The 16,107-nt window shown below is 43.4% G+C and overlaps 1 protein-coding gene across 1 annotated transcript in view; it reads left to right on the plus strand.

Annotated features, from left to right (window-relative positions):
- The window catches only part of LOC146351352 (guanylate cyclase soluble subunit beta-2-like), a 40,719-nt gene that overhangs the window by 17,321 nt on the left and 7,291 nt on the right, over nucleotides 1-16,107 (plus strand). The window contains exons 6-13 of the mRNA XM_084845690.1: nucleotides 245-344; nucleotides 1,796-2,016; nucleotides 4,507-4,618; nucleotides 6,274-6,377; nucleotides 9,128-9,344; nucleotides 11,777-12,097; nucleotides 13,446-13,594; nucleotides 15,367-15,513. Coding sequence (XP_084701816.1) covers nucleotides 245-344; nucleotides 1,796-2,016; nucleotides 4,507-4,618; nucleotides 6,274-6,377; nucleotides 9,128-9,344; nucleotides 11,777-12,097; nucleotides 13,446-13,594; nucleotides 15,367-15,513 — 1,371 coding nt within the window. The remainder of the gene's footprint in view (nucleotides 1-244; nucleotides 345-1,795; nucleotides 2,017-4,506; nucleotides 4,619-6,273; nucleotides 6,378-9,127; nucleotides 9,345-11,776; nucleotides 12,098-13,445; nucleotides 13,595-15,366; nucleotides 15,514-16,107) is intronic.

Here is a 16,107-nt window from a genome sequence, read left to right on the forward strand (position 1 = left end):
CTTTGACCAGTTCTAGAATTCTTAGAATGCTGGGAAATAACTTTCTTTACTTCACTTACTTAACAGGGGAACGTATTTTTGAGCACATGGCACACTGTGATTCTAATTCAATAGAGCTACAACGCAACCCAGTTCTTTGGCTGAATAGGGCTGCCCATAGGCTTACCCTGCTTCAGGGCACTATTGAACAGTGAATTCTAAAAAAAATGGGATGTTCCATATTAATGCTTTGTGTGTTTTTCAGGAAATGAATGCTCCTTCGTTTAGGGTAGAAAAGAATGAAGATGGGTCAATGCACTTGCATTATTATTCAGACAGACGAGGCCTGTGTCACATTGTTCCAGGTACGTCTTTTTCTACGGAGTGGACTTTGAAAGGCACAATGGTCAATTATTGGATTGATGTCTATGGAATGTTCAACATCAAACACGTTTTTCTCTTTCCAGAGCTCTTTCACGCCCTTTATTCACTAAGCCATAAGTTAGCAACCTTCTCCCATATCAACCTTACTCACGAGCGTTCACTGAGATCCACAGATCAGAGCCTCCTGGTTGCCATGTTGCCAACACAGGTACATCTGACAGCAACCAGGAAGAGAGCCTTTTCTCTTTTAGTGGATCTCAGTGAACGGGCAGGTTGATATGGGAGAAGGAGCTAATTTATGCCTGACATAGTGAATAAAGGGTGTGAAAGAGCTCTGGAAAGATAAAAACATGCTTGACACTGGACATTCCATAGACATAAATCCAATATTTGACCATTGTCCCTTTGGAATTCTCCCCCTCTGTGACGGGACAGGTACCATCCTTGGTAGTATTTAAATGCCTGCTGAAAACTTATCTGTATACCCAGGCATTTGCTGATTTTAATACCTAGTTATGGCCCATAAAGCCCTATACAGATTGGGACCAAGCTACCGGAAAGACTGCCTTCTCCCATACAAACCTGCCCAGGTTTTAAGACCTTTGGGGGGGGCCCACCTTTTGGTAGCATAACCATCAGAAGTACGTTTGGTGGCGATGTGAGAGAGGGACTTCTCAGTGGCCGCTCCCAGGCTGTGGAACTCCCTGCCAAGGGAGGCTAGGTGGGCTCCCGCTCTGCTATCCTTCCACCAGCAGGCAAAGACCTTTTTATTCCAGCAGGCCTTTGACATGTAAGCTGGTCTGTCAGGTCGAGTGCTGTTTTTATTCTTTTATTGTTGTGTTTTTTCTTTCTGTTCTTAATTGCAGTTTTAAGGTATTTGTTTTATAATTGTTTTAATTATGTTTTTATTGTAAATTTTGGCTTTTATTGTTGTTAATCATCATGAGCACCATTTCCTGGTAGAAAAGCAGGGCATGAATCGATGAAAGAAATAAAAAGTAAACCAGTGTTACCTAAATATCTTCAGATATGTGTTTGACAGATTCCTGCACTGAACATGTCAGCTGTAATCCTAAGTACACTTAGGGTGCAAGACAGAAGTAAGTCCTACAATTCCCAGCACTCCCCAGGCAGTATGTATGGCTGGCTGGAGGATTGCTTGGAGTTGTGGGACTTAAACATACATGGGATTGTGACCTTAAGGTGCAATCCTATGCATATTTAGATGGAAAAAAAGTCCTACAACTCCTAGCATTCCCCAGCCAGCAGTGCTGTGGGAGTTGTAGGATTTTTTCTGTCTAAACATGAACTGGATTGCACTCTTAGTAGGCAATAATCCCCATTGAGCTCAGTGGGATGTATTTCTGAGGGAACATGCTTAGGATTTCCCTCCACGAGACTGTATAATTACGCCTTCCTTCTTTTGCTTTAGGAATCATTGGTGCAGCAGCCTTGGATTTTTTCAACATTGAAATTTCCATGGAAATAGTCAATCAAACAGAAGAAGAAGAAAGAACAGGGAAAAAAGAGCACATTGTGTTCCTGGTAACACAAAAACCTGTATTTTCATACAAAAGGAGAAGCAAGTTCTCTTCCTCTCCACAATGCCTTTCAAATTCTGGAACGCAGGTAGAAAAACAGCTGAAAAAAGAGGTATTGTGATGTTGCATTGGTACAGAGGTATCAGTAGGAAAATGCATATTTACAAAATACAGCATTGGGGCAGTTTCAGGGCTACATGTTGGGTGAAATGTTGTCTGCTACCATGGGTAAAAACTGTACTCTCCCATCCCATCACTTAGGTTGTAATGGCAGTGACACATGTAAAGGAGAAACAGGTTTTTTCTTATATTGCTGCCATTGACTTCTACGGCAACTCGATAAATATGCTCAGGATTAGGACCTTCAAGAGGTCCTAATTAAGTAGGACCGGATCTGTACGAGAGGACTGGATTAAGTAGGACTCATTTACAGCCCAAAGCACGTTAACATCAATGACAAAGTGATGATGGTATTCCCAAAGGGATCTGTGCATGTGACCAACCCTCGCACTGAGGTGAATGGGGAAGCTCTTGCAAGATCTACTTCTAAAATTGTTCGATAGCCTTGACTAAGGTTATGGGAAGTCAGATCAAAACCGCAATCCTATACACATTTACCTGGGAGTAAGTCCCATTGAACTTAATGAGGTTTACTTCAGAGTAGACATGAATAGGATTGCACTGTAAAGGGGTTTGTTTGTTTTTTAAGTGACCAGTCAGAACCTACACTTCTAAAACTTACATGCTACCCAATTCTTTGCACCTTTTTTAAGAATGAGGTCTCACTTATCTCAGTGGGACAGGTTACTCCCTGATAATTGTGGACAGTAGTCTTTGACCACGGTGGCTTAGTGGTTAAGACGCTGAACTGCAGACTGGAAGGTCGGCAGGTCAGCAGTTCAAGACCCGAGTGCTGCGTGACGGAGTGAGCTCCCGTCTTCGGTCCCAGCTTCTGCCAACCTAGCAGTTCGAAAGCAAGAAATTGCAAGTAGATAAATAGGTACCGCTTTGGCGGGAAACGTAACAGCGTTCCGTGCACCTCGGTGTTCAGTCATGCCGGCCACATGACCACGGAAGCGTCTTTGGACAGCGCTGGCTCTTCGGCTTAGAAACGGGGATGAGCACCGCACCCTAGAGTTGGACACGACTGGTTGGGGACACCTTTACCTTTACCTTTTTAGTCTTTGAACTGATTTGATATTTTGCTAATGTTGTTATTGGGCTGCAGTACTTAAATCTTTTTATTTCATTTGTGTTTGCATTAGCACAATATTTTGAGAGTAGGGCTGTACGTCTCGTGTAATAACATACATATGTGCGAAGATTTGTGCAAGGATCTGTCTAAACTTCATGTCCGTTGATGATGGATGATTAAGACATTCATCCACCCAATGTGAAAGATCTCAGGCAGGGACTCCTTTGAACCCCCTGGAATGGAGGCAAGGCAACCATGATGACAATGTGTGACCACACATGCTGGCCCCTTACGCGTCACCAAAAAGGAGGAAAACAGTGCGCATAAAATTTGCATATGCTGATGTATACGGGAAAATTTAGAAATAATGACTACACTTTAAATGGAAATACAGTACATCTCACCACACTGTGGAAGACTGTGACTAAGCGACCTGTGTGCCTGTTGACCAGCTACCTCGAGGCCCCTTCTGTTCTCTCTTCTTTTGGTTTTTTTTAATTTAAACCAGACTTAGACACCTTTTCATATATAGGACACCTTTGAATAGAGGACTGTCTTCTGCCAGCTCTCCAAAATAGAGGACTGTCCTCTGTGACATAGGACACCTGGTTACCCTGTTTGGGTCTAACCTGTCTCCTCACAGAGTTGTGAGGCCTGGGCAAGGGATGACTCAGGACTAGTATTAGTGTGGCTTAACAAATTCCCACTCCTCTCTCTGGGCAGGCTCACCCAATAGGCTAGTTGCCTTCAGGACCCAGAAGTAGTTAGTTTCTCATACAGTCGGTCACCTCTACAGATCTTGTTATGGGTTTGCATCCAGGATCTGCCTTCTGCAAGACAAAGTGCTCCACTCACAGAAGGTCCGTCCATCCAATTTTGGTTCCTTCGCCCCATTAAGCAGGGTCTCCTGGCTCTCCGGGTAGCATTTTCAGTGGACTGGAGAGGTTGCTGCAGGAAGGAGGGGCTGGGGAAGTCTACTTCTGCCAGCACAGTTGATCCAGCTTAAGTCTGGATCCAACCCATAACGTTTAATAAATGTGGTCCTAGTTTAATCCAAGCTCTTGTGTCTTACCTCTTTACTCCCATTCCTGTTCGTAATTGATGTTATTATCCAGATAATTAAAAAGAAAATGGATGTGAATAGAAGCACCTGAAATCCACGCTTATGCTTACAAGACTGAATGAGAGCATGGATACAGTATGTGCCTCCAAAGTGCTTGTAAAAATCAGGCATGCTTGCTTGTGTTCTATGTGTATCCCAGTTCCAAGCGTGGGGAAAGAAATTTAAAACCACTTGTTGCCTTTTATTGTCACCATTATTCCTTTGATACTGCAAAGTCCCTAGTATATTTTTCACTTTAAAAAATATTAAATCATTTAGCAGATTGCTTTGGGTTGATTCCACAGGATCTTGAAAAAGCCATGAATAAGATCAGAGATAAAACAAGTCTTCTTTCTACTTGTCCTGTTAAGAAAAGCCACTGGGAAACCATCCGAGGAATTGTGACAATAGGAAAAGGTAAAACTCCTATCTTTTAAAAAGCATTTGGCATCGGTCATTAATATTTCATTGTTGGCATTTGCTAAAAACTGGAATCCAGCAAGTTTCATATTAACATCATTTTACATGTCATTGTGTATTAAAACAAATCAAAACAAAACTACCCATTAATTTTGGAAGCCTAAGCTAAAATTCTGGTACAAGTTCTCGGCATCTCCTGCCTTGACTACTGAAACTTTCTTCTCTTTAGGCATACCTGTTGCACCTCAGTGCTCTCACCTTTGCTTCAAATTCTGCTTCATTTTTTTTATATCATGTTTTCTTTGTGGGAAAGGCTGTAAATCCTTATTCCTAACTGTAACTAAACTTAAGTACATGTAACTACATAGGCTCACATTTATTCCTTGTCCACCCTCTGTTTCCCCAATGTCTATTTTAGATTATAACCTCCTTGTTATGTGGGCTATATTTAATTTTTACTCATGACATTCTGTAAAGTCTGGCCCTGCCACAAGGCAAAGTGAGGCAGCAGATCCTGGCGGGTGGGGAGCAGTGACAAGGTGTTGGAGGACAGAGCTGTGTAATTCCAAAACTAGCTTGCTGCCCTCAGGTGCAGTGGATATCCTGTTGCAAGTGCTGAAGTAAGATTCAACTGCCAGTCCAGTTGGCTTCTGTACATGGAATGGTGGTGTTGGTGGATATTATCTTGTCCTTTGCCTCAAGCAGCAAGATGTCTTGAGCTAGCTCGGGGCACTATGAGCTTTCCTACACAAGGCATTTATTGTGCACTCATCATTCATTACTCAAGGTTGCGTATGGTTCTTTAGAGGATGTTGTGATCTTCCAGTTTTGCTTCTGTTTTTTAAAAGCACTTCCCCAGATTTTTTTTAGGGCAGGGAAAATGGGGTATTTTTCTGACTGCAAAAGAAAAGGTATTTTCCTACTTGTATATTTGCACTATTCCACAGCACCACCTAGAGGTTATGTAGCAGAAAATCAGGAAAGGAAAAGTTCTTTGTGTAGTGCATGGATCTCAGTTCTGCAACAGAACTAAAACTAAATACAGCAATTAATAGCCTCTTATAGAAAAGCTCTGTATAAACCAACCAACCATAATAATATAAATGTAATATACTTGCACTGGATACTGTACAAGTCATGTTCAATTTGTGCAAGGGATGATAATACATAATATTGTATTTTTACAGTTTTAATCTTTGTAAACCACCCAGAGAGCTTTAGCTATAGGGTGGTATGGAAATGTAGTAAATGAAATGACATAAATGAAATGAAACAGAGAAGTATATTTGAAGAATAAATGGCTTGGGTGCTGCTGACCCAAAATATAAAGGGACTTAAACAAGATTTTATATAAGTTCTTATTCTCCTATCTCTACCAAACTCGTGATTTTTAATTTTTTCCAAGTTCCAACTAATATAAGCATAAGTGGGCAAACCTAAAGAACAGTACTTTCAATTTCAGTCAATCAAAACAACAACCCTGTACTTCATCCTGGGGTTCTTAGAGGAAGGTAATGGATAAATGAATGTTTGTTTGTTTATAAATGAGTATTAAGCCATCTTGGACAATCATGTTACCTATAAACTGCTACTGATTCTATCAGGGAATTATGGTAAGATTGAAAGCACCATATTTTTCCCCCATGTTTCAGGACGACTTCTGAGAGGATTTGATCCTGCTTATCCTAAGACCCTCTGGATAGACCCAAAGACATTCTGCAATGGGCTCCCTTTCCATATTGTTTTTGATGAAGAAGTAAGTCAAACTTATGACAATTTGTTTTTCTCTGTACGTGAACCAAACTTATAGCCACCTTGGAGTGTGTTCCTATATATGTCTATTCAGAAGTGAGTCCCATTGAGTTCAATGGGGCTTATTTCCAGGCAAGTGGATATAAGATTAAGACCTCACTGATTCATGACTTAATCATGATGGGAGTTGGAATTAATGGTCTTGTAGGCCCCTTCCAACCCTACTAGTCTATAATTTGATGATTCTATGAGAAGACCGACTTGGTGTGTATTATTGAGCCTTGGGTTGGTGAGCTGAGTGGGGTTGACCTGACTCAGCTCTGCCCACCTGGGTACTCAGTGCAGCACCAACATAGGATGAAGGGCTAGGGTGGAGGGGGCTGTGGTTCATAGAACCTCCATCTCTATCACCAGGAAACCACTCCACCATGGAGCAGGCCTTGAGGTGTTGCACCTGGTGTTGGGCCATACAGGCAGATTGGAGATGCTGCTGGTGTACCACCCACCCTGCTGCCCAGCATTGTCCCTGACTGAGCTGGCAGAGGCAGTCTCGAGTGTGGTGTTGGAGGAACCCAGGACAGTGGTTCTGGGTGACTTCAACTTCCATGCTGAGGCTGTCTCTGGAGATCCAACTTGGGACTTCATGGCCTGCATGACAATCTTGGGCCTGTCTCAGGTTGTCAGTGCCCAACACATTAAGCAAGGCACACCCTTGATTTGGGTTTTGCTCCAAGTTGTGAACTGGGTAGTCTGAAGATTGGGGGGGGGGGGTCCAAGTAACCCCATTGTCACAGTCAGACCGTATCCTGGGGAGATTTGAACTCACAGTGCTACTTCCCTCCTTCAGGGTTGGGGGACCATCATTGTCACTGGAGATCCAAGTGGCTGTGGCAGCTCAGAGTGCCTTTTACCGGCTTCAGCTAGTTCACCAGCTGTGGCGTCTCCTGGACAGGGATAGCTTTGCCACGGTGGTACAGGTGCTAGTAACCTCAAGACTGGATTACTGCAATGTGCTCTATGTGGGGCTGCCCTTGAGGCTGGTCTGGAAGCTGGAGCTAGTGCAGAATGCAGCAGCTTGGCTTTTGTCAGGAGCTGCCCCTTCTTGAATGCTGTTTGGCAAGGGTGAGGTCACATGGTCTCCTGCAGTTCAGAAAGAACTGCCAGGCTGGAGAAGAGGCCTGGGATCCTGCAAGTGCAGGGGGTGTTTAAAAGAAGAAAGAAAGAAAGAAAGAAAGAAAGAAAGAAAGAAAGAAAGAAGACCCCTCAAGAATTGCCTACATTTAAAAAGGTATGGGGGGAGGGGGGACTCTGGGAACCGAGCTTGGAGCCCTGTCTCTGACCTCAGTTCCCAGAAACCGAACAATCCTATTGCCCTCTAGGCAGTGTCTAGTGGTCATAGGATTGCTCCCTAAATCACCTAGTACAAGAACCACTACTGTTATTGTTTAGTATTGAATGCTAGAAGCTTGTTTACATGATCAGTTATCCTGAGATAATAACCCCTTGTAACATCAGGTTACTTCTGGTAGTGTTCCCAGATGAGGTGCTGTGTCTTGCCTACTTCTAACCATAACTCCAGTACAGTCATTGGAACGTAGTAGCATGATACAACAAAGATCAGTCAATATGATGATGTGGTAGTCCAGAGTCTGGGTGTAGATACCTACGGGTTGTATTGAATGGGTTGTATGTAATGTTGGTCTAAGTCAAGGGTACTGAGCCTCAGGCCACAGGACAAATCTGGTCCATCCAGGGTCCCAATCCGGCCCTCTGGGGTTCTCCAGATGGCTGCACCTCTTTTCCCTGGCCCCACCCTCTTTCCCCCACCACCAATTGTTTGGTGCTTTCCCTGGTTTTGCGTGCCCCCCCCCCATTCTAACAGGTTGAAATGTATCTCCTAAGACTTAGGGCTTCTTCACATAGGGCTTTTATCCTGCGATTGAGACTGGTTACTCATGGAAGTTTGCGGGTCATTTACATGACGTCATCAACCTCCAGCACCTGTCCCGTGGTTTCTGAACATTTCCACAGCTTAATTTGAATTGGAAATAATGAGCTTATAAAAAGAAGCAGTTTGAATTTGTCTGTGTAAAGAGGAAATGGCGCTATAACAACAGCACCATCTAGTGGCTGTATAATGAAACATATAGAACTTGCAGATAAAGGAGAAAAAAGGGGAGAAGGGAAGTGCATATAAAGGGCCGATTTTAATCCCACAAAGAATCTGGAAGCAGAAACCCCAGTAATATTGCAGGATTTAAAAAAAAAAACCCTGTGTGGAGAAGCCCTTAGTTACCAGTAGTAAGAAGCTTTAAGCTACAATATGATGCTATTTTTGGTATTTTTGCCCCACCCATTTTGCCTCTGACCCCACCCACCACTGGAATGTGGCCCCCAAGAGCTTCTTTGAAAATGAATTCAGCACTTGGACTGAAAGAGATTCAACACCCTGAAGTTAGACTCTAATTTCATTCATTTCATTGAGTCTACTCTACTCTAAGTAGGACTAACATTGAATGCAACCCTGTGCATGGAAGAAGGATGAGGATAGGTGAGTGTGTGGAGACTGTGGGGGCAGCAAGAGACATGAGTATTAGGGCTGTTTGGATCCAGACTTTCAGAATTTGGAGCATTTAAGGAGGGTTGCAGACAACCTCTGCTCCAGAGGTATTTATAAAAAGAAGTTCAACCGGTGGCTGAACAAAAATAGCGCAAGGATGCTCATGAGTCCTTTAAAATATATCTGTTTTTAAGCTCAGAGTGAAGCAAGCCGGAGTCAGCATTCAAAAGATTGTGCCTGGCCTTCAAACGATGGGTATCCGCCTCAATCAGTACTTCAGTATTGTACGCCCTGAAGTAAAATTCACCATCTCCAGTGTTCAGAAATTCATCAATAGCCAATTTGTTTTCCGGACCAAGAGAGAGATGATGCCAGAATCCTGGAAGCAGCGTCCTATGTTAGAGCTAAGAGGTACTAGCTTGCTTTCTCAATAAATATTGAGGCCGAGAGGTATTCATGTAACTAATCAAAGAGTCAGCTGGGTGATGGAGGCTGGTGGCTCCAATGTCAGTGGAGTGGTGAACCCACTCCAGGCTTCAGTCAGAACCAGTCAGAACTCTAAAGGAGCTATCCAAGGAGCACCTTGGAGAGCTCCTTTAGAGTTCTGACTGGTTCTGACTGAAACCCAGAGAGGATTCACCACCCCATTGACATTGGAACCACCAACCTCCACTGCAGCTGGGTGGGTACGAGCCCTAGCTATGGGAGACAAAGAAGTATTTCACACCAAGGAAGTAGCCCTGTGTCTGGACTGTACCACTTCTGACTACAGGTGGGGGCTCACATGACTGAATCCTTCTCCATTAACTGGGGCCAAAACAGACATTACTTTAAATTCATATCTGGCAGCTATGTCTCTTTTGTCCATTTTTAAAAAACACTCTTGAGTAGGCACAGCGGCCTGCTACATGACACACCAGCTCTGTATTCCAGCATCTTGCATCTGCTCACTCACTGCTCCTCTTGGCTGCCACCCCAGCACTCGTCACCTGAGGCAGCCACCTCAGTCTCCCTCATGATAGGGCTGGCCTTATTTCTGGTCAGCATCCTGGTTCCACACGCTGGCTCACTATTGTCACAAACAGTAAGATAGGTCTGTCTAGTGGGTATGCATGACAAAGGCACAAATCCTTTGGCTTAGGGACATGAAGCATGCGATTCTTTGATCTGCATTGATAACAGTGCTATAGTTATTAAAATGTATAATGCAGCAGCCACAACAATTGCTTCTATAGGATCATAGACATAGAGTTGTAGGTGGCCTTGTACGCTTTTTGGTCCACCAATGTGGTGTAGTGGTCAGAGTGTTGGACTCGGACTTGGGAGATTCAGGTTCTTGTCCCCACTCAGCCATGAAGCTCACTGGGTGTCAGGATTGATTCTGAGCATATGGAGATAGCAGTTCAGATTCAGAAGGGGAACAGCCAGAACCGGGGGAGGCATCTTCTCGACCGGGTTCATATATGGATAGGCGTGCTTCCCAGGATGCTAGCACCCAGATGGCTGGGCCTGAAGTCCCCCACCCCACCCCACCCCACCCCACCCCATGAGAATCCAGGAGGAGGAGGAGAGGGTGGAGTGTGACCTGAAGGATGCTAGACTGTGACGCAGAGTGAAGCGGGGAAAATTAGAGATGGTCGACCGGGTTGGCGATGCATGAGGGTCAACATAGGGGAGCATTACTGGAAGGGAGGGGTTTCCCTCCCTAAGTAGCCAGCAAGTCATGTTTCAAACTGCTGGCAACATTGTAGCTCCCATTTGGATTCCCTGCTGTTATTCCTTTGTAGCCTGAGAGTCTTCGGGGATTTGCATATCTGTTGATGCACCTGTTGATAGTGAACTAAAGGCATGAGACTGAAGCCTCTCTTCTTGTATGCATGAGGAAGGTGGGGGCCAAGGGAACTTGACACTGGGTGGCTTTGGGCCAGTCACTGACTCTCAGCCTAACCTACTTCACAGGGTTGTTGTGAGGATAAAATAAAATGGAGCGGATGAAGATCATGTAACTCCTCTTGGATTCCTTCCAAGAGGAAAAAAAAGTGGGATATAAATGTAATAGTAATAATAATATACAGGAAATCCAGAATTAGTGAATTCCCAATAGATGGCTGTCTACCCTCTGTTTGAAGATATCCAGTAAGGTATTTAAAAATTTAATCTTTCAACATAGCCCTTGCTGAAAATCTGGGATCAACCCTCCCTCCCCCATCCCTGAAATTTCTTCCCTCCCCAATCCCTGAAATTGGAAACATTGTCCTCATCATAATAGTTGAGACAACTGTTCTGAGTGGAGTAGAAGGGGATGGGAAGGATTTGGGGCAGTATCCAACAGTGACATTCTGCAATAGCGCTAACAGAGCTCCGCTGAGTATGGCACTGAGTATGGCACTTTCCATTGGTTACCCATTATGCTTGCGCAACTGGTTGTCTGTGCAGTTGTGTAACAGATTGCACAATGCATTGACCAACACATTGCACAACAGGTACAAACAGTTGCATAAGCAGTTACACAAGCAGAATGCACAACCAGTTGCACAACAGGTACAAAGCAGTTATGCAGCCAGTTGCACAATGTGTTGCACAATGCATTGCACATGAGTTATACAAAATTGCTGGTGCAACCATGCTTGCACAAATGTAACTTTAGTTGGATTATTCTCTTGCACATAGTTCAGAACCTAGCTTCCGCTAGCACAATGTCCTTTGCGCTAACAGAATGAGGCCACTGGATGCTTCCCTTACCATTGTGTGTGCAAACTGAAAAAAGAATACTAACAGTTTGAATAACTAAAAGGATTGGCATGCAGGAAGCCTACCCATGATGATGCATTTGTCTGAACCAGGGCAGATGATCTGGATGGAGTCTGTTCAGTGTATGCTCTACCTTTGCTCCCCTCTCCTGCGCACGCTGCACGAGCTGGAAGAGAGGCACATGCACATTGCGGACATCGCTCCTCATGACGTCACCAGGGATTTGATCCTTCTCAACCAACAGAGGCTGGCTGAGATGGAGCTCTCCAATCAGCTTGAGAGGAAGAAAGAGGAATTGCGGATACTGTCCAAGCATCTGGAGGAAGAGAAGAAGAAAACCGAAGCCCTCCTGTATGCCATGCTCCCTAAACATGTGGCCAACCAGCTCAAAGAAGGGAAACGAGTTGAGGCAGGTGAATGAACCTGATGTGGACAAAATGTCTGGAGAAAACTGTCTGGACTGTGATATGCAATGGCTCAGCTTTTGAGAACAAGGGTTAGATTTTTAGGAAAGATGAGCTTCCAACCAAGGAACAAAATAAGTCTCTGGGCCACTGAGGGGACTGATGGGCCTCAGAGCAAAGGTGGGCTAGGCTCCTTTTCTCCCTACTCTACTTCTGTCAGTGGGGAACAGCATGATCATTCTATGTAAGCTTTATTTATTTATTTATTTATTTATTTATTTATTTAACTTATATATCCCCCAACTGGCACATGCCCTCAGGGCAGTTTACATAAAAAACCAAAACAACAATAAAATAACAACCCAAACAACAAATGCAACAATAAAAATATCGAAGTATTACAACATCAAAAATATTTAAAAGCCAGCAGTAAAGTTAATAATCAGAGCAACAGATTAGAAATGAAATGTCTGCTGGAAGAGGAAGGTCCCAACCTGCCATTTAAATATATGTAGTGAAAATGCCAGGTGGATCTCTCTGAGAAGGGGATCCCACAGACAGGGGGCCACTACAGAGAAGGCTGTTTAGTACACCTTCCAGTCAACATCAGGGACTTTAAACCCCATTGATTCCAATGCAAGTGCACCTCCACTGCTCAGAAGTCACGGACCTCTGAATATCAGATGACGGGGTGTAAAAGAAATGAGAGAGGCTGCATTCATGCCTTGCTTCGTAAGCTTCTGTCTGTCCACCATTGGTGTGGTCCTCTTCTGATTTCATATGGAGAATTAAGCTTATACTTAACACTTATGATGAAACCAATGGAACTTGAATGGAACTTACTTAAATGGAACTTACTTAAATGGAACTTACTTTGGCTAGACCAGGGGTGGGCAACTTGGGACCCTCCAGGTTTTTGGCATACAACTTCCATAAGCCCTAGCTGATCAACATGGTCAATGGTTAGGGATGATGGGAATTGTAGGCCAAAACATCTGGAGGGGCCTGCCCCTGGACTAGATCATGGCCTTATATATAACACTGTGCATTAGCCAGCTGTTTTGATCTTTTGCTGTATTTGTTTTGTTGTATTTCTTTTATCCTTTGTATGTCTCCTTGGGCTGTTTTTATTGACAAGGCAACTAAGAACCTGTATCAATAATTTTGTTTTTAAATTCTCTTAGAAATATCTAATTTATAAACAGACGGTAGCATATCAAATGAATGAATGAATGGATGGATGGATGGATGAATGAATGAATTCCGTGAGTGCAGAACAGATATGATTTTTGGTCCAGTTTATTCCTAAACTACAAAAGTTCTTCTAAAATTTGTCCTCTTTTCCTCCTTCTTGCAGGCGAGTTTAAAGAGTGCACTGTATTATTCAGTGATGTTGTAACTTTTACCAACATTTGTGCCCAGTGTGAACCTATTCAGATAGTCCTCATGTTAAATGCAATGTATCTGCGATTTGACAGGCTAACCACAGTGCATGATGTCTACAAGGTATTTGCACAGTAAAAGTGTCCTGGTTAATTTTATGAAAGTGACATTAGTAGGAGGAAAGGGAATAGATGTCTAGAATAATTTCTTCTTAGCTCTGCCCTGGATTGAAATGGGAGCTCACCAGAGGCTGTATAACTTGCCCTGCTTTCTTTGGGTAGCATCCAGTGTTAATCCTATGTAGAGTAGACCCATTGAAGGTCATTGAAAGTAATGACTAACTTAAGTCCCATTCATTGCAATGGGTATAAGCTACATAGAAAGTCATAGTCATGAAGGTCATAGTAGTCATATTAGAGTCATAGTGGTCATGAAAGTCATAGTCATGAAAGTCATAGTGGTCATGGTGGAGTCATAGTGGTCATATAAGTCATAGTCATGAAAGTCATGGTCATTGAAAGTCATGACTAACTTAAGTCCCATTCATTGCAATCTACATAGGACTAACACTGGATGCTACCCTTTGGCGCCAGATTCCCAGCAGCACCTATAAAGGTAAAGCAGGAAGAAGCGATTAAACAGCTCCTGTTTTAGAGCTCCTGGGTTATGCATCATACCTGGGTGCTGAAATTTCCTTTTCTTTTGCCTGGCTCTGCCCTTGCTCTCCCTTTATCCTGCCCCTTCCTTGCCTGTTCGTTTTTCTTCTGATCCAGCTATGCCACCCACACCCTGACTTGCCCCTAGCTATGTGACAAGAGAGGGCGGCAATGATTTAATAATACAGTACACAAAATCACAAACCGTATACACTGTTAAAACTTCATTTTCTTGAACAAGAAAATCATCATCATACAATTTACACTTCATTGTTCAATATAACAATATTACTAATTCAAATAATTCATTGATTAAAAATTGACATTTCCATGGGATAAAACACCCTAAAAAGGCAGATCAAAGACAACTGATGAAATACAGGGTTTTTGCCATTCTCACTATGAGTATGTAGGATCAAGGCTTATGCCAGAGCTGTGCTGTGATCCTCTCCCATCCCATCAGCACACAGCGCAGCCGTGCAGCTGCCTTTGCTTCCTTCAAGCACAAGGTATTGGATCCTTGTTGACCAATTGGCTTGTCGGCACATCATCATCTGTGCATGACTCCAAGAGCCTTTGAGGGCAGAATTGCTGCTTGGCCTCAACCTCCTCAGTACAACAAATGCTGAAATCAGGTGTGTACTTGGATTCCTGCCCTGAGCAGGGGGTTGGACTCGATGGTCTTGTAGACCCCTTCCAATCCTACTGTTCTACGATTCTATGATTCTATCTCCTTTTTACATTGCAGGGGAGCGATGCCTTGCTATGTATACTGTGTATACCTTCAGCTAAGGGCTTGGTCTGTGCTCATTCTAGACCATGGCTCTCTCCTCTCCTGTTACCTACTTGTGGGCTTTCCAGAGGCAGCTAGTTGACCATTGTGTGAACAGAATCCTGGGCTAGATGAACCTTTGGCCTGATTTAGCAGGGCTCTTCTTAGGTTCTTACCATTCCACATCTATTATCGTCACCTTACATTGTGCTCTGTCTGTCCAATAGTAGAAAGAGAGGAGATGGGTGTATTCTGTGCCTTGATGGGTGAGTGGGAGATGAGGGCTTTGACTCTTAAAGGAAATGAAGGGCAAGTTGTATTATTGGGCTAGGAACAGAGTTCCTCTACTCTCAGTAACTGTGATCTTAAAATAACAATGCAAGCCCTTGATAATATTGTATTGTAACTTTAAATAAGCTCAAACAGAGACTATTGAAATGGTAGGATATGTCTGCTTCTTTTTAAAGGTGGAAACCATAGGGGATGCCTACATGGTGGTAGGGGGTGTTCCTGTGCCTGTCTCAACACATGCTGAACGGGTTGCCAACTTTGCCCTGGGAATGATAGGAGCAGCCAAAGACATAAAGAATCCAGTTTCTGGAAACCCCATTCAAGTGAGTAACTAATAAACACACCCACCTGTTTTCTGTTTACCGTTTGTGAAGACTTGATTTGTGATTTATATGTGGTGGGTTGGATCCATATTCAGTCATATTTAGAATAGACTCACTGAATAAATAACTCGGGACCAGGGTACCTAGCAGACCGCCTTCCCCAATACACACCCAGTTGACTTTTAAGATCTTCAGAAGAGGCCTTGTTGGCCGGTCCATGACCAACAGAATGTAGCCACATAATATCTCAAAAGCAGGCTTCTCAGTAGCGGCACCCACTCCCTGGAACACCCTCCCCTGGGTGGTTCAGAAGCCATGAAATGTGGGAGTTTTAAACACCTCCTGAAAACTTACTTGCTAACAAAAGCTTTCCCTAGCTTTTAACTGATCATAATGCTGTTCTATTAGATTGATTGTTTTTTGTTTCTTGAATGTTCTAACTCTTTATTATATTGTATTATATGTGTACTTGAACAGTGGTTTTAGTATTTTTGTATGCAAACTGCTTAGAGATTTCATTACAGTAAGTGGTATATAAATGAAAGGAAGGAAGGAAGGAAGGAAGGAAGGAAGGAAGGAAGAAAGAAAGAAAGA

Source organism: Heloderma suspectum, chromosome 3, assembly GCF_057233095.1.
Source record: "Heloderma suspectum isolate Gila_16-S chromosome 3, 16-S_ref, whole genome shotgun sequence".
Classification (NCBI taxonomy): Eukaryota; Metazoa; Chordata; class Lepidosauria; order Squamata; family Helodermatidae; genus Heloderma; species Heloderma suspectum.